Source organism: Anopheles coustani, chromosome 3, assembly GCF_943734705.1.
Source record: "Anopheles coustani chromosome 3, idAnoCousDA_361_x.2, whole genome shotgun sequence".
Taxonomy (NCBI): domain Eukaryota; kingdom Metazoa; phylum Arthropoda; class Insecta; order Diptera; family Culicidae; genus Anopheles; species Anopheles coustani.
This window is the reverse complement of record NC_071288.1, coordinates 57,530,235-57,549,402: the sequence shown is the minus strand read 5'-3', so window position 1 is coordinate 57,549,402 and position 19,168 is coordinate 57,530,235. Positions and strand designations below refer to the sequence as shown.

The following is a 19,168-nucleotide window of genomic DNA, read 5'->3' as shown; positions in this document are numbered from 1 at the left end:
TAATCTAGTACTGATGATGCTTTTTTATGAATTAATAACCGTTTAAAATTATCGTAAATATCATCTGTTGATTCATTTAAAAACATTTCCAGAGTTGTTATAACTTAAAAAAAAAAATTGATAGTGAATGGTTGATATACCAAAAACAAGCGTGAGTTTACAATTTGTGACACGTAAAACGAGCAGCAAGATTGTTTTGCTTAGTTTCGAATTTGTACATTTTGTTTTTTTTTCACTTCTTATGTAATGCTCGAATTGTTGCATAGTGTAAACTCGGCTTACAAATCAAAAGCCAAACGTGAAGACAAGTATTTTTTTTGAATTTTATTATACATGTTTGGGTTGCAAATCATAAAAACATCATGCATCTCCTCTAATAGTCCGTGATTGTTGTCAACAGACTTTTTTGACGACTTATCATCAGTACATAATAAAAAAAAGAATAAAAAGTAAACTAGGGTTTCTACAATGGAAATAATTGTACATAGTGTGGTTGAATTTTTTAGTGTAAATGTTCACAAGTTGTAAATGGAAGCAAAAGCAGGGTAAACATTATGTTTTCTTCTATCCTCAAAGTGTTTAGACAATTCATCGATTCATGCTAGAAAAATTTCCCTAACATTATTTTACGATTTTACTCATATATGTTTCGTGTATCCAAAATTATGTACTCCATTATTATTAAACAGACAATCGTTGACTAGAGCGTGTGTTTGTTAAATTACGAGTGAGATTATGGATGTCGACTTTTAAATCAGTTTCCAATATAAATAAAAATATAACAATCAACTATCCCACCAAACGATTCCGTGACTGAAAAGTATGGACTTATTTGATAAAAGTATTAACAGAATAAATAATTCTTCGTAAAGCTACACGAAACCCATACAAAACTGTCAACATAATGATACGGATGGCAAACGTTAACTAATGCGATCTATTCCATTATGCTTGAATAATGAAATCAATTTTGAAAAAGTACGTGATTTACATTCAACTGTATAGTTTCCAGTTTCTAGAGACGACCATATAAGCAATTATAGATACTCTGCGGTAAATTTTGTACAGTAGTTGAGTAATACATACAAAACTCAAGATTTTATCCTTGAGTTTAATTTTTGCACATACAATACATTATATTGTATACGTAATAAATGGTACACGGCTGTTTAGCTCATGCTCATCTAATACCATAGTTCTTTTGTTATGTCTTGCATTGATTTTTAAATGTAGCAATGTATGCATAGTGTAGTAACAGTTTGCATTGGCCTTTCGACGACAATATTCATCTTATTCGCTTTTATAATATATGTTTATATTCATCTTCACGATCACTGCAAAGTCGCACTATTAAAGATCCTTACTTTAAATAAAAACAATAGGATAACGCGAATATATCAGCAGTCACGAATGATCCTCAGAAACTTATGTCTCACAGCTAGAATGCACAAGCGTAAGAAGCTAAAATTGGTGTAATGCATAAGTCCAAATTTGAACAATGGCGACCAGGCTTGGTAAAGCCATGTTAATATGTAAGGGCACTACTCGTACATGGAAAGTCAGTCCTACTGTACTGGAGAAGGGGATTGGTCGGAAATCGAACCCACGGTAGGGGATTGCCCAATCGCTTGTTGATCGTGTTCGTATTGGTGTATGTGCACACCATTCTCAGACCTCTCAGTGTAGTGCGTTATTCATACTTTTAACAATTAAAACAAAGTTGAGATCATAATGAAACATGGAGAATTGTGAAAAAAATAATCTCCTATCTAACAAGATTCCAGAGTTTGTTACATTTATGGTGCAATTATGATGTCCATGTTTGCATGCATGGGTGGGCACTGGTTCATTGTTTGGACTTTATTTGCTACGCTATACTAGGCGAAATGGCACCCTTTTTATATACCTTTTCATGTTTCTAAGCACGATGCACTTCCACTCATTGTGGTCACTTTGTACGGACGTTTTGTAACACCGGTTGGTGTTTTATGAAGATGATGCTTAAGATGGAATTATACTATGCAATACAAGCCAATGGTGCGAGTTAATCCTTAAAACGCATTTTGCCTACGCGTACGACTCACTCAAATGCTCAAAGAATTGTTCAAAGTTAGGATCTTTTATACCAGGAATAAATGATGGGCTTATGGGAACTGGAGTTTTGGCTACGTTTCGATATTGCTGATGAAACGTTGACAATATTTCGCGAATCTTTGCAATGATCTCCTGCACTCAGGCATTCGATTCCTAGATTGGAAAAGAAAGAAAAATATTAGGTAATTTATGACCAGTTAAAAAATCTAAAATGACGCTCAGTGGCTTACCTTCAAGTTATCGAAATAATGCATAATTTGTTCATAATCCATGTCCAGGTCATCCAAACCTAGACTTTCTCCAGGGCCTAGCTCACTGTCAGGTGTGTTTGAAAACATTGGATTTCCGACTAGCGTTGCTTTCTTGTTCATCTTTTTCGATAGCATTTCCTGAGATGTTGACGGAGGTATCACTTGAACATGCTTAAGATTCGAATTATTTCTGCAACATTCATCATCCAATGGAGTTACAAAACCACCATTATCATCCGAGGAGCTTCCAGGCTCTGCTAATACACCCTTACTGCTTTGCGGCGAGGCTTCTTCTTCATCGGATTTTTCCAGCGATTGTTGGCTATTGCCCGTGTAAGGTTCACCCCCTTTTGCAATACCGACACTTTCTGCGATATCCGCCGTACCTTCCTGCACAGGACATAACTCACGGCGACATCCATTTAACCCCGCTTGCTGCTTTTGTTGAAGTATATGGTGATATAGATGATTATGTTGATGATTAATAGTATCAAATTTAAATGCTGTCTGTTGCGCATTTTTCTGTTCTACTATACGTTCTGCCATGTGAAGATCTTTAGATTGCCTGTGGTCTTCATGGGTTCTGTTCGTCAGATGATCTTCCACAGTAGTAGGTACAACGGAGAAGCCCTTATTTTCAAACGAATGGGGCGACCTATTAGCCGGTCGTAATGCTGCTACTGGATGTGTGTTTCCCTCAGCATACTGCGGACGCTGTATAGCATTGCAGAAAAGTGCCGCATCTATGTAGTGCTGCGTTTGAGTTAAGTTTTTCTGTTGCACAGGGACTGATTTTTGCAACTGTAAATGAAATGCAGGATTTGTGGCAGAACAGCTACGACTAGCCATGCCGGATGCACTATTTCGCAAAAGACGTTGGTGGTTCCGCTTGGGGGCTTTTAATTGTACTACGGCGTCAACTGACGATGGCTATAAAAATAAATAATATAGTATACCATTTTTTACAGTTCTCCTGTCCAATAAGTAAATGTCCTACCGTGCTAGACGCATGAGCCGTAACTCCTGTATGGCGATGTGGAGGAACTGGTGGACGATATTCTATACGATCGACCACAGTAGTGGTTACGCTATGAGTTGGAAGTGGTACTGCGTCTTCCCTACAATTTAAAAAAATTAAAATGTATAATTTTATTCATTCAATGTATAGCACGCTTCGAGTTGTCTCTGCTTACATCATGGGACGATGGCGACGATCCCGATTGTTATATGTATACGAATTCACCGTCATGGGTGGATCGTTGTTACCAAGAGCGTGAATTCCCCCTCGACTATTTCGTAACGGGATACATACACTGGGTGGGAGCTGAATATGATTGGGATTATCAAAGCTGTTGATTTGTATTATGCTTTCATCCGCGTCGCCGTATTTGTTATTCATCGGATTGCTTATTATGTGCATGCGTGATTCTATATATACCGAACGAAAAAAAAACAACAATGCAACGGTGAAACCATAGTTTGCATACTTAAAACAACTTTGAATTACCTCTGTTAACACTGGATTCGGACGCATTTTCTACATTTGAACGGTCCATCGTGGCTCGACCTAACCATACCCAATCGTGCGCATTTGTAGCACAAGATTCGTTACCTTTTCCAACATCAAATACACTCGCGTTTCCTGTACCATCGCGTACGCTGGCGTCACCATTGATGTCGATGGTAATCGGTCTATATCTCGAAGCATAAACGATACATGAGACCACAAATACAGCAATTGCCAAACAGAAAGCTGTCAACACAATGTACATTCCGATTTCTAAAGTCGTAGCATCTGCATGAACCATACTTTTGTTTGACGTAAACCCAATGAATGGTTCATTACTACCGGGTATAATGCCACTTCCGCGATGGTGTAGCCTAGACGGTTGCACTGCGGTTGCCATCTCATGACCTTTATCGTCTTTCAACGGTATACCAATCAGAATGTCTTCCAGATCGCTCATCTCTCGGCCTGACTTATTGCGTTCTCGACCAGCAATGCCGTCGTTTTGTACGGTATCTGGCCTCGTACTCGCATCTGTGACACTAAAATCGACTTGCACTGAAGCTAGCGAGGTCACTAGCGGTCCAATCGAGCCTTTAATACCCTGATAAGATAAAAACAATAAAACATATCATAGTTGCCACCTTTTTATATATTATTCTTCTAATTTAGATGTACCTGTTTGGAAACCGGCATATTCCGTCGTAAGCGACACTCTTCCGATAGAAGCAAAGTCACTCGAAGAAGTTCTCCGTTTCCTTCTCCTACGGCGATTACACGTGGATGATGGGAGGCTAGCATAGGGGCAAAAGCGACGACCTCTGTATCTAAGCTTTCAACTAGCAGGAAATAATCATCCACAGAAATATCCCTAAGTGTAAGAAAGAATAGATGGCAAGTCATTAGAAATATGTATTAGCTGCTGAAAGTAGAGAACTTCAGTACATGAACAGTAAGTTACTTGCCTGAGCGGTGTGCGTGATCCATCTGAAAACTCTAAATCGATATCCAGCAAACCTTCCTGATATTGTGCCGTTAATTTGCGAGTCACAGACGTTTCTGCGATGTATCCATTTTCGATGGAACCATCGTTGGAAATCGCTAGTTGCAGACCGGAAACAACTTTAACTATCAAACGTGTTATGGTAACTTTGTCGCTACCAACGCGGACCTCCCTTGCTCCAATTACCCTTCCGTTGATTGGCGAAAGAACCTGGAAAAGTGAAAACAAATTAATAAAACTTACTGCATCAAAGTAACAAATCGAACCATTAATCGTTTATTAGAATAACAGCTGTACAGGTGTAAAAACTAATCGCAGATTTAAAATCCCTGAATGAAGAGAGAAAGAAGATGTATAATCAGTTTTCCACTGTTAAGATAGTTTCTCAAGAATAAACTTCTTATTTCAAAAAACCCCGGTGGACCGTCGGTTTTCCAATGTTCTTTTAAAGTATCTCGATATCGGATAAATATTTTCTCAAACGAAAAAGCCCCGACACACATGTTTATCCTTTACATGAAGCTGGTACCGATGGAAAAAAAACTATAATAATGAAGCAATCAAATTGAATGCTACTATCTTATGCTTTAGAGTAGCGTTATATGCTTTGGCATTCTAAGAGAAAAGTGCCGTAAAAGCATCACATGTCGTTTGTTTTTGTTATCGAGTTTAAACAAAAACAAATGAAGTATGTCATCCCACTAGTTAAGAATGTCAGCATCGCTGCTAAGGAATGGGTTGTACTGCTTCCATTAATTTTTACGCAAAAGTAATATTATTAATGATTTTTTTGATCAGAAACTGTTAAAACGTAAGTATTTCCAACGAATGGTGGTTAGTTTTAACGCTTAGCCACAGTGATTTCACAGAAGACTTCGACACTGAAAGCCACCTGGCAAACGACCTTCTTCCCTCTGCAGTCGCTACTAACGACGAATATCGTGCGTGCTATGATCAAATCAAATCGGACAAGCAAAAAGAGGAACAAACTCGAAAAGAGAGCAGCTTGTGAGACTTTCTTACTTTGTAGCTAAGAGTTTGAAAGTTAAGTCCGCTGCAAAAATGCCAAATTTATTGTTTGATTGTTATTGAAATGTATTTCTATTGTTTCAAGTTGGTCTTTGAATACTGTTGAATAAAGCTGTCGAATTCATCCATTTCAAATGAACTACATCCATTTTGTTTTAAGTGCGCCAAGTAAGGAACACTTTGCGCCAAGGCACATTACAAACATCATGCGCCAAGTTAGGAACATGATGTGCCACAAAAAGAGTTTCTGGAACTTGAAGAAATTATTTTCGAGTTTTTCACTTATTTTACTTATATTCTATGGCAGTAAGGTAGTATGATAATAAGTATGATTTGACCGAACATTGATTTTGCTATTCAACTTTTTATGCAGAATTTCCTTAACTGCGCCAAGTATGGTACATCTACGGTATAAAGTAATGGTAAAATTGAAAACTTGTGTTTAAAATTAGCTCTCTATTGTACTATCGAAAGCCACTGGTCGCATTTCCTCCCAAAATAGCTTAGCCAAAATGTTTGTACTTAACAAGCATGATTTAAATGTTTGGTGTATTTTATTACCTCTTATAAATTTGCTATGAATTATGCTAATATTATCACGCATACATATGGCGGTGAACAAGAGCAACAGTTTTACACATTTTTTTCGATACAATCAAATAAATTTTGCATTGCAAAATAATTTTTTCGTCAGAATTTGGAAATCAATTGCATGTATTCAATACGCTTACGACGGAATTCTTGCTGCTCACCGTTTCCAATTAATGCAGATGCTTTCTAAAACAAATCTTAAGGAAAGTTTACATAAGCTGGTTGAAGTTTATTCTATAAAAAACTTATTCCGAATTAATCGAAGATTAATTAAATTCACCGCAAACATTTTATAGATTTTTAGGAAGCGTTACCGATTGTGACAGTTCAAGCCGTTGTTTCGTTTATAATGCTAATACACTGCTACACATCTGTAATTGCAATGCTCTCTCTTGTAGATATATTCGTATTTGTCGAAAAATCTGAAATCACAGCTCGTAATTCACAGTTCATAGAACCACGTCCACAACAAATTTTTGCCATTCCAACGAAAGACAATACTCAAGGCAATACTTATAACTGTCGCTCAAAACTTCTTTTTTATTTTAGTGCGCTATACGACTGTGAGAAATGTTGGGGTTCAAATTTTATTCGATATTTATTCAGTAGTATATTACCTGCACGTCTGTACGACCCATTGCCCTTCCTTGAAGAGTACGTCCGCGAAGTGTGGCGATTTTTGGATCGGCCACTCGAAGCAATGGCTGTACCAGATCCGTCACTTGTAAGCCAGTGCGTCGCGATATCAAATAGCTCACTCGACCGGAATCTTGGTCTACAGCCAAAAATCTCGCGTAAACCTCTACAGGGCTTTGCTGATACCTGGCTCGACAAATATTCCGTTCTGAGGAAACTCCATTCACGAAATCATCTCCATTATGGCCCCAAATACCAACGTAAGCTCGTTTTTTGCGACGTTTCGTTTTCCCGGGAGCGCTACACAAACAGAAAATGGATTAACCAATAATTATACGCCAAATCTATAAACCTCAATACCACGATGTCACTTTTCTAACAAAAAAAAAAAACGGTTTAGCTTACGTGTTATGTTCTTCGGGAATTTTCCAACCTTTAATTTGCGATAGGCGGAAGTCAGCGACTGATACTTCGAGAGGAAATTCCGGCATCCACACTGTAAACCGGGCCAGCCCGGTATACGTACCGTATTTTACCAGTATCGACGCATTGGAAGATCCTCTAATTTCCGATCCATCTACATATACCGAACTGCAAGACGATGATACCTAAAATTATTTGAAAAATATAATATTACGTCAAAAACTTGCATGAACAATAGCGAACGCAACAGAACTATATTTACCTTCATGACGCTCTCGTCCTCTGCCTGGCACGAGCTCTGTAACGTAACATCTGCTACTTTTCCCGCTTGCGATACAATAAAAACCTTCATAGCCTGCGATACTTGTCTGCCAGTTAATACTGCTGTATTCATCAATTCCCAATTCTGAAAATAGATGTATTCCATCAATAGGGATTGGACCTGAGAATAATATTTTATTTTTAATTAATGGAATGGAAATTATACCTTTGCAATGGGTAGAACCGCTTGGATGTCGTCTTTCTGTATTTCTAGCTTAGCAACAATCTTTTTCCGGGCTTCCTCGTGTATAGGCGAATGTGATGATGTTACAACTGGCTCTGCAGATTCATCCTTCATCTTCGCTCCATCGTGCACATAGCTTACTGACCAAATTATTCGCCCACCGTCCCAGTGTTCTTTAGTATCGTTTGCTACTTCCAGCAGCCATGTAAACACCTCCGTCACACTATGCCATCAACAATACGTTTTTACAAGAATAAAATTTAAAAACATATACAACAATTCTCACCGATTTTTTGTAGAAAGATCTTCTGAACGTAGCACATCTGCCGGACTGTCCGGATCCTGATCTTTACGGAAAGCGGTTACCCGAGCAACTGTATGCTTAGTATTTTCCTTTTCAACCGAAACATTCCATTCATCCGATGAGGCTACTGCTCCAAGTATGCGCATGCCGGCTTTAACGCGTGCCCTAAAAAATTGACCATTGATATTTAAATGATTTTTTGCAGCATTATAGTACTAACCGCACAATGAATACGGCAATATTTTGGCCTTGCTCTTGGTGCAAGAATACCGGAACATGAATTTTTGACAGAGGATATAGTGGCTGTTGAGGAACCATCATTGTAAGCGTTTCGTCGGCCCGCAGTTCCTTATACGGCAGCTGTGACTGAGTCAATGGAATTTTTGCGAAGGAAGTGAGGGGTTGTATCTGGATCTTTGGCTCGCAAAGTTCAGGACTTCGCGCTGGGGGCTCAAATACGCTATAGGCAACTTGGACCATACGCTGAGGAGTTTTGGGTGGGGCCCCATTCCTGCGTTCTTCTCTCTCCGGTGGTGGCATCGGTGGCCACCAATTCGCTGGAATTACTACTTCTGCAACGCATACACCATCTTCTCCATCCGGCATACACCGACCTTTCAGAGGCGTTTTTGTTCCCATGGAGGCATGCAAAAGAACACATATTTTCTGTCGTTGCAAATGACCACCCGGATCAGCGCCTGCATGGAACAGGACACGCAAAACTGGCGAATCTCGTGCTATAGTACTTTTCACAACGTGTGCCGAAATGTCCAAATGCAGATTTGATTGTTGCAAGTCTATTAGGGCGGCAGTAGTGTTCTGTACGCCGGCATCCGGATTTGCTGTTTCCAGCACGTCAGGCACAATGTAGCGAGCTGGTACTGTTTGTTTGGTTGAAAATGGCCCATAGCTTGCGCGGATCGACACAGGTTGGCTGGTTTGTACTACCGTAAATCGATCTACCGAAAGCGTGTATTCATTACTGCCTGAACGCGTTTTGCTGTTGGATGGTGCTATCGCTGGTACCAGGCCACTCTGACGAGGCGAGTGTTTCAAAAAGAACCCACTGTCTGGTGTTTCAAAGTGGACTTCGACAGAATACACAATTCCAAGTAATGCTGAAATGGGACAAAGAATGGTTCGTATTAGTCTTAAAATGTCCATCATATTATCCTAGGTAGGGATCACAGGTGGGTTCATCATCATCATCGTCACCATCATATATAAATTCCACTAATCGATTGTACAACGTGATACAAACATACTTCAATAATCAAACGACCGGCACATACACACACACATATATATCTTTTTCTTCTTGGCGTAACGACCTTATTGGTCATGCCTGCCCCTTTAAGGGCTCACTTGACTGGTGTCTTTTGCGTACGTGGATAATCAGGCCTTTCATACTGGGGAGGATCTTGTGTGGATTGGGATTCGAACCCACGTCATCGAGGGTGCGCCTTGAGCCTTGTGGGTTGATTTTCGATGGTTAACCATTACAAATTTATTTATTTACTAGCTTGAAGATCTGAAGAAGCGCCGGAAAGGAAAACATTAATGCTACTAAGATGCTATGGTACATTCAGGTTGCCTACAGACATATCAGTAGCTGTGTTTTCACGATATTTTTGTCACTTGTCATTATGTTATTTTGAAATAAATTCGCGGAGAAGGTATTATTCGTTCGCCAGAGATACAAAGTTTGAGTTGGATTGGAAAAAAAAAACATGTGATAATTTTTTTTTTTCAAAATTGTCTTCAAAATCGGCATTTACCACAATTCTAATAGTGAGCATTTCCATTTCACTTGCTTTGTTAGAGACAGTCCGAAAGTGTAACAGAAACAGCCAGGACTCGCTCTAACAGCATCTGATAAAGGAACTAGGAACGGGATTGGAGATGGGAAAATGTATAAATAGGTAGAAAGCGGGAAAACGGTCTTTTTATGTTACACAAAGAGGCGAAAGAAACTACACGGCCCAAAGCCTGTATAAACCATACATACTACTACTTCTTCTTCTTCTTCTTGGCGTAACGACCTCTTGGTCATGCCTGCCCGTTAAGGGCTTACGAGACTTGTTTCCCTGTTATACGTGGATAGTCAGTCCTCTCGTACAGGGGAGGGTCCGGTCTCGGTTGGGATTCGAACCCACGCCGTCGAGGTGGTGAGCCCCAGCGCTCATGGGCCGATTTTTTAACCGGCGCTGCCGCTCGGCTGTCGCGAACATACTACTACTTATGTTACACAATTTTGGGAAATAAAAAGATTGAAATTTTGGTTGTTCCTCCAACCTTAGAGCAGCTTCCTACGTTCTGTGAAATAACACGGTTTATGCCTCATTTAAATACTGGACTATAAAACTAAGTAATATAAAAGTAATAATTTGTTGACTTTATATACAAAATAGCACTCGTAAAACCCCATTTACCTTGGCTTGGTTCGCTTACCACTAACCATTAACTAAGGTGGTTAATTATTGCTCTGAAACATTTGGTTTTGACAGCAATTCAAACGATATTATTCATTTGCAATACACGCAACAACACGTAATACCTTGATCGGTTCAAGTTTGAAAACATTCAGAAATTACGGAAGTTACCTTACTTCAGCAAGTTGCGTGGTGTGTAAGAAGAAACAGCGTTAATCCATATCCTTCTAATCCAAATAGAAGGAAGTTCACCCCAAAATCGTACTAATTCCTGTGTATACTACATAGATACAGCCTAAGGTTTTGAGTATAGATAAAATTGCACAAAGGTTTTAGAGGTTTAATCAAAGTCGAAAAAGTAGAATCTACTTGGTTTATAAGCAACTGATCGATCCTTGGTTTATAAGCAACTGATGATCCAGGGACCATTGTTTCTGATTCCAAGGCCAAGGCCCTACGCATAACAATGTACAAACATATTCATATCTTTGTTTTATTTCAACCTTACAACTTTATTTTCTTTTTCTCCTTCTTAGTGTAACGATCGGCTCTTTTGGTCATGCCTGCCCTTTTTTAAAGAGCTTTTTTTTAATTGGATACTTTTTCCCTACATGTACGTAGATAGATAATCAGTCCTCTCTCGTACAGGGGAGGCTCAGCGGTCTCGGCTGGGATTGGAACCTACGCCGTACAGGTGGTGAAACCCCGCCGCTAATGGCCCGATTTTATATCCGGCGCTACCGCTCGGCTGTCGCGAACTCCCGTTACAACTTTATACATATCTTTATTTTTTACAATCACTCAACGTGAATTCTGATCGTGTGTAGAAAGGCCTGAAAGACATCCGTCATTTGCAGAATACCAACGACACCACACTTCAATTTAATCAACGACACCACATATTTCAAGAAACTGCGGCAACTTCAAAAGCCACAGTCTCGGAGCGTCGAGTGAGTGGCAAAAGCACTTGAAAAAGCTACCAACATGAAGGATTTTGACCAGAAGGGGTTTTGAAAAAGTCTTCCCCATCAAACAAGCAAATTCCCACACCAAGCAAATTCGAGTTTTTCAATATAATAAACTGTATTGTAACTTGAAATGTTCTGCAAATCCACTATTAGCTGTATATAATTATTATTTCGTTGCTCAATTGTTTAAAAATATTTTTATTTCCCTACATCATAGTTTTCAATTGACCAGTTTTAGCGCTGGCCAATCACAGCTTTTCTCAATCGCATGAATATCTAGGAGTTTTCACTGGTTGAACCTTAGATTGATTAAACATTTAGTAACTGCTTAACCGAAGACGGTCGTCATGCCAAAGAAGAATCATTTTAATTGCTGCAGTCAAATCGCTCTCCCTTTTGTTTTAAATCTTGCCCTGGAAACTAACCAGAAGCAGATCAATCCGTTCGGTGGCCCAAGCGGTTGGATAAACGGGGCCCTCCAGACATTTCCATTGCTCTAAATCAGTGGTGTCAAACTCAGATTCATGGAATCGTTGAATTTATGAAAATAGGTTCTTATCAGTGTGTTTTCAACTTCAGAATTATAATTTACACTTTTACATTTTTTGGTGAATTATAATACTTCTCAGAAATTTTCTATGAATCATATCCAAGTTTTCATTATCACGCCGATAAATGGAGAAAGACAAGATCAAGGGTTTTACACAGATTTTTCAAGCCAAGCAAACAAATCATGTGGAGAGCAAAGCTATCGATCAAACAGAGCATTCTAAATTAAATTATTGATGTTCAGCAATCGGTTGGCTACAACAGTAGTTATGCACTTTTACTTATCCGAACTCTCTACCGAAAAGCACAATATACTTTAATTACAAAAAAAACTTATTGCACATTATTCAAAATTTAATTCAATTAGAAGCAAACATATTACAGATTTGTGGGAAATAGCCTTTTATCTTGAATAACTTTTTTTGTAAATGAATCAAAATTAAGATCACGGATACATGACTAACTAACGATCATATTTGTTTTATCGAACTCAGATCGAATAAAATAAGGGGACTTTGATTTGATAAAAAAGAAACAGTTTCCTCTGCGCGCTGCTACCTAATAATTAATAAAATATATCTGGTTTTTGAATCGTTGCTGATTGTCACAGTTAACGCCGTGGCGTTATTATAAACACTGCTAGACATCCGTAATTTCATTAAGAAAGATCTTGTAACTCATCAGATTTATTCGCTTGTCTCGAAAAATTTGTATTTAATGTTCATATCCACGAAAATATGTCGGCATGATCTGGATCAATGGTGAGTATGTCTTTCTTATAGAAATAGTTTAAAGTTTACGGTGTTTTAGTCCTCTTGTTCGAATGAAATTCACAGTTCGTGGATCCACAAACACAAACAAATTTTGCCATTCAAACGAAAGCCAATACTAAAGGTTCAAAAATGTCCATGTATTGTTTCAAAGGTGTCGCGGGCCGCATCTAACATTCTTGCGGGCCGCATGTTTGACACCTCTGCTATAAATGTTTCTACATGACCAAAATTGGACTTATTTTTTACAACAGCTTACAATCCTTTATACATATAGTCTCCATGATTTTTGATAGGTATAAATTCTACACATCTTTTCATTATTATCCATAACTTCGTCACATATCTTATAGTAAATATTAATTAACAATATAATGTGATACGTAACTTACATTTCCTTTCGCACAATTTGCTAATTTTATGAAATCAGATTTTAGATCTACATTATCTGAAAATAATTACTCTGAATTAAGCAATTTGAATAAGTTAATAAAATTCCTTTCGTTCTATTAATTACGACATCCATAGTTATGACCTCTTTTCTCCGATAAATGTCATGTTTTTCTTTTTTTAAGTAAATGCAAATGTAGATTACTGTTCACAGATGTTTTTTTATGTGTGCTATCCGCCTCTAACTACAGCGCATAAATTTGCTTTTTCATCACAATATTCTGATTTCCATGTTCTTTTTAAGTTTCTTGAAACATATTATATTTATGTTCATGCATATTCACATCTTTTATATTCGCAATGAATCAAAAATGTCTATACTCTGGTGCAGGGGTGTTACTAGTGTTGGGTAAAGCACCAAAATTTAGTGTGCTGTGCGTACACGCACTTCGAGCACAGTGCGTACTTCGCGCACAGTACTCACCACTTCAAGCACAGTACGCACTTCAAGCACAGTGCGCACGGTGCGCACTTCAGGCACACTTTAAACACTGAGCTATTACAGTTTTTTTTTAGAATTAGTAAAACAGTAGAGGAGATGGACCAACATGATGGTGTGCAGGGTTTTCTTCAAAAGAGCCAAACATCGCGGGCTAGATGCCTCAAACAATGTATTATTGTTTTGCAAGTGGTGCTAAACCATTTTTAAATAGGGTATGAATTATATACACCGGAAAGCAACACTAGTTAATATTTATACTTATTTTCGTTGAAATTAGTTTTTCAAAAAAATTTCAAAAAAGATGTAAATAAACGTTCGATGTATTTTTAGTCTTTTTTATCGTAATTGAAATTAACCAGCACTCCATTATTATTTTAGCATTATTTGATTCTGGCAGATTCACGAGAGTTAAGAATTTTAGGTCAATCATCCTGAAATGAGATCGAAGAAATCTAATAAAAGTAAACGATTCTTCGATATATTTTAAACAACGTTTGCATTAAAAAAATAGACAAATTTTCATCGGCGATGAGAAAAACGTTAACCAAGCTAATTGAATGAAATTAATTTTATTGTAAAGTTAGATCTTTTTGGTACTTACTAAAAAATATTCCGACGGCCAATAAGCTGACCTTACGGTCTTTGCCCGAAACTTTAGCCACAGCCGACAAAACCAGACATGTTTTTCAGTTGTTGTGTGGCATTCCCGACCAAATGCTGTAAGGAGGGTTGGCAGTGTGGCACTATCAAATATGTTTTTGACCCGTTCAATTCCTCCGATGCTCTTGGGGCATGATTTACTGTGGCCTTTGGCCAGCCTTTGTCCAAACTACTGGATCGTACTCTTTTTGATGTTTTCTGATAGTTTCTTGATTCCGGAAGCACAATACACACTTCTCCATAACCCGTAAGTCTCAACAGAAAGAACAACGACTTTGTGCATAGCTTTTCTTCTTCTTCTTCTTTTTCTTAGCTTAACGACTTTGTTGGTCATGCCTGCCGGTTGAGGGCTTACGAGACTTTTTCTCTATATGTACGTGAATAGTCAGTCCTCTCGTACAGGAGGGTGGTCCCGGTCACGGTTGGGATGCGAACCCACGCCGTCGAGGTGGTAAGCCATGAGCCGATGGGCCGATTTTTTAACCGGCGCTACCGCCGGGCTGTCGCGGACTCCATTGCGCATAGCCTTCTCGCTGGTTTTCAGCCACGATATGGCGTTCTATGGGAGTTAAGGGACCTCAACACATTTTAAATATACTGTAACAAGCTTCAAAAGCTAGGGTTAAGTACCAAGGTTTTTAACGACTTGTCGCCGTCTGGCTTAAAATAATCTTTGGCCACGTGTTCCGCGATAAAGCTGGATATTTCAACATATAATCAAAGGTAGTTTGTTTAATAATTTGGCCACGGCTGATTCAATTTAAACGATACAGTTGTCGCACTTGTTCTGAATTTATAAGAAATGCTACGCTTTGTTTTGCTATCAACAGAAAGTTGCTAGTGTTTTATAGTTTTGCATAAAAAGTTGTTTACATTTTTTAATGGAAACGTTATATACAGAAACCAAAAACAACTTGACAAAAATTCTATTTTAAACGCATGGAGGAAAAAAAACCTTCAAAGGTTGTCTCAAAATCCGTCGTTCATCAACAGTTTCAGAGTTTATTGTTGTTTGTACGGGGGTCCGGAATAGTCGAGCGGTTACGCCATATACAAAATCTGTTCCACAAGTGCGCCTGGGTTAACCCCCTGGCGGCGTGAGTTCAAATCCAGGCCGAAAGAACTAACTAAAAGTTGTTTTGCTATTGATTGACGATTACTCAGTGAATAACAGACAAGACTTATTATCTGATACTTATTAATAAAAAAAAAACTACGTTACTAAAAAAAATCAGCTATGTCGCTCAGCTCCTCCAACTCTTATGATTTTCGTTTGAAAAATTATGTGAAAAATTGATTTGGTGTAGCAAAACATCATTGTGCTATTTGATGCAATATTAAAAAAAAATGTTGATATCCCACACCACAGCTTTAGTAACAGTAAAGTACATAAACAACATTTCTTCTCAATATTTTTACACTTTAAATAGTTATTGTTTAACCTCATCGTTAATCGTATTCTTATACTGACATCATCGTAGTTTTGAATTAGATTTTACCAGTATCAATTGAAGATTTGTTTTGTTCTAAAAATCAAATTACTTTAGCATAAACCTATTTATTTAGACGCTATGCAACTTACCTACAAATAATAATAGTGCCGCTCTCAACAATCCCATGATGTGACTCTGCCGTTTGTTTGTTCTTTAGTCTTCTGTCACACAATACACTACCAAACGCCAATACACAAAATGTGGTTTATCTGCGTACTCCTGGAGGAATGCCGTCACCAGGATACCTCACACTTTACACATTTTAAATTAGACACTGTATGTACTCGATTCGGGATTGCGATACTTCAAGGTTTAAGCGGAATTTCGGAAAATTTCCGACGGTTGCACAATCGAAACAAGAACGGTTTTCCTGTATTAAAATGACTACTGAACATTTTTTGCATTTGCACCACACCTACAAGGAACGACGCTTACAACACCCTACATGGTATTGGTTAAATGAAATAATTCACAACCTTGCTGCTTGTTTGAGTCTTACACACACCGACAAGTGTTTATCGATTTTTTTCTCCTGCAGTCGCCTTACTTAAAGCCTTGTTGTATACGCGAGGCGTAGAGTTGCATATTTGGTTTCATTCCTGCATACCACGTTGGTGTTGTAAGCATCGTTTTTTTAAATTTTCCATAACATGAATTTGGTTTTCTTTCATTAAAAGATTTATCTATTGTTAAATTGAAAGAAACATTGCAGTAACAAACGAAATACAAGAAAATAAACTGGATTTCACAAATTGTTACATGACTTAACTACTATTGAGCCGCTCCCCATGTCACACACACACACACATTCCCCGTGGAAGAGCACAAATTTAGCAATTTATACAATAGGCTAATTGATGCACTTTCCATTTCACTCTAAACATGTTAGCTTCTTCTTGCACACGCATTAAAGCCTTGGCTTGAAGGTATTTAAACCAAACCACTGGAATTAACTTTGCAAGTAGGATCGTAAATCCATACTTTGATAAGCAAGTAACAATGTTATGTGCACTACCTCTGCTCAGATTCTTGCTTGCATCTCATTGTAGTTGCTCACAAACGTCACCAAAGCAAGGAAGCAAGACAACAGGGTTCTGGGCAAGTCACTTTCGACACTATTAAAGGAATACGCAAGTAAAAGAAGTAAGAGTTTTAGAACATGTCCTACCGAAGAATACTTCTCACAACACAGTGCACGAAGAAACCCTACATATCCTTAGCTGTCGAGAAAATTCTGTACAGGATAACACTTCAGCTCGCTTTCACTCATACACGCAGCACTGTACACATACTATTGCACGCACCCATAGTCATCAAGTATTAAACAAATGATGAACCACTACACACAACTCTCGAGCAGTAGCTCTTCGAGGAATAGTCCTGAGATATCTCAAGGAATCTGCAATATTTTCGAGATCTATAGGTTCGTTTTAACTTTTATTCATACCTCAGTCCACTGCACGTTGTATTCACATTTAGGCATGTTAACAGAGGAATACAGGAATATTTTCTATAACTTTTCTCCTCGCTTTCACGCGCGACGAGGAGTGGCGCCTCAACGTGCGATTGGCTCGCAACTCTAAACTCGACTGATCCAGCAGAAGCTGGCATCAACAAGCTTCAAACACCTCAGTCAAAACTTGAAATACTTACTAAAACAGCTAATTCTTAATAACTTTTTAATGCCTGGACCAATTTTAGCAAAAGACCCCTCAAATGAAAGGTCTTTTGAAGGCAAACATCTTTATACAACAAAGATTCTTCCTCAATTCTTATTTTTTGAAGTAAATATTTGAATGGGACATGGGTACGGAAACCTTGGTTGGTATTTTCAGCTGAAGTAAAACATTGGTTAATAAAACTATGATTGCCTAACCGATTATTACATGAGACCCCTCAAATGAAAAGTCTTTTCAAGGCACACAATGTTGTATCACAAAATATTATTCTGTGGTTTTAGTTTTTGCGAAAATTAATTATGTGCATAACCGGGCCGCTACACGAACCGAAGAGCCCCGCTACACGACCCGAAAACTCAAAAACTTCTCGGCGAGAAGAGGGGAACAACCGAGAAGTTTACGTCAAAAACTTTTCAGCTCCGTGAGCTGAAAACTGCACCCGAGAAGTTTTTGGCAGCTAACCGAAAACTCAAATGCGTCAGAAGAAGAAGACGAAAAAGAAATAAATGTAAACATAACAAATCTCAAAAACAAAATAAACGAACATATGGTGATAAATTTACGAGTTTCTTTTGTAGTTACGGTTAGTTAATATTTTGTTATTTTATAGCTAGAATATCAATTATAAATTCACTATAGATCAGGGGTTCGCAAAGTCCGGCCCACCAACTGATTCCAAAATCTAAAAGTTTCAAAAAGTTTAATGAAAAAGATTAAAATATTTTATTCTACCACTTTTTATGTAACTTGAGAACATCAAAATCTTCCTTCTTCATGCGAAGAAAGTTAATTATAGTTTCATTTGCTTGCTCTGCTACAGTATTGTCCAGCAAACGGTTGCCATCTTCTTGCCTCCGCACAATACGCCTGTTGCGTTGTTGCAAGTTTTGGGTACTCAACTCGATGACCCACGATAGGGTAGTTAGCCATACTTCACTCATCAACAGATTATCCATCTTTTACTTTTTGTGTGAATTGAAATAAGATCTTGTTTGCTTTGAAGGAAGATTTTTGAGTTAACTGAAAAATCAAAAACAAAAACCTCGTTGCGCCGCAAAGTTTTGAGTTTGCGGCTCGTGTAGCGTGGCTCACAGAATTGGTACCACAAAACGCGGCTACACGAACCGAGAAGATTTTGACGTAAACTTATACGGTTTTTGAGTTCTCGGTTGGAGTTTTCGGTTCGTGTAGCGGCCCGGGAAAACTCCAACCGAGAACTCAAAAACCGTATAAGTTTACGTCAAAATCTTTTCGGTTCGTGTAGCCGCGTTTTGTGGTACCAATTCTGTGAGCCACGCTACACGAGCCGCAAACTCAAAAACTTTGACGGCGCAACGAGGTTTTTGTTTTTGATTTTTCAGTTAACTCAAAAATCTTCCTTC

The 19,168-nt window shown here is 38.3% G+C and overlaps 1 protein-coding gene across 4 annotated transcripts; it reads right to left on the bottom strand.

Moving 5' to 3' along the window:
• Nucleotides 1-309: 309 nt before the first annotated feature.
• On the bottom strand, nucleotides 310-17,688 carry LOC131261270 (transmembrane protein 132E). 4 transcript variants are annotated; one of them, XM_058263262.1, is made up of 15 exons: nucleotides 17,555-17,688; nucleotides 16,197-16,390; nucleotides 8,564-9,461; nucleotides 8,326-8,508; nucleotides 8,022-8,262; nucleotides 7,797-7,940; nucleotides 7,517-7,719; nucleotides 7,093-7,411; nucleotides 4,818-5,065; nucleotides 4,531-4,723; nucleotides 3,853-4,456; nucleotides 3,539-3,773; nucleotides 3,343-3,463; nucleotides 2,325-3,275; nucleotides 310-2,247 (listed from the first exon to the last, which is right to left on the bottom strand). In XM_058263262.1, exons 2-15 carry the CDS (start codon nucleotides 16,231-16,233, stop codon nucleotides 2,233-2,235), a joined length of 4,392 nt encoding a protein of 1,463 aa, XP_058119245.1. In that variant the 5' UTR covers nucleotides 16,234-16,390; nucleotides 17,555-17,688; the 3' UTR covers nucleotides 310-2,232. The 4 variants fall into 4 exon arrangements, with proteins under 4 accessions (XP_058119245.1, XP_058119244.1, XP_058119242.1 ...); XM_058263261.1 differs by having other exon boundaries at nucleotides 16,197-16,410; nucleotides 17,555-17,679; XM_058263259.1 differs by having other exon boundaries at nucleotides 16,197-16,477; nucleotides 17,555-17,678.
• Between the last annotated feature and the right edge of the window lie 1,480 nt (nucleotides 17,689-19,168).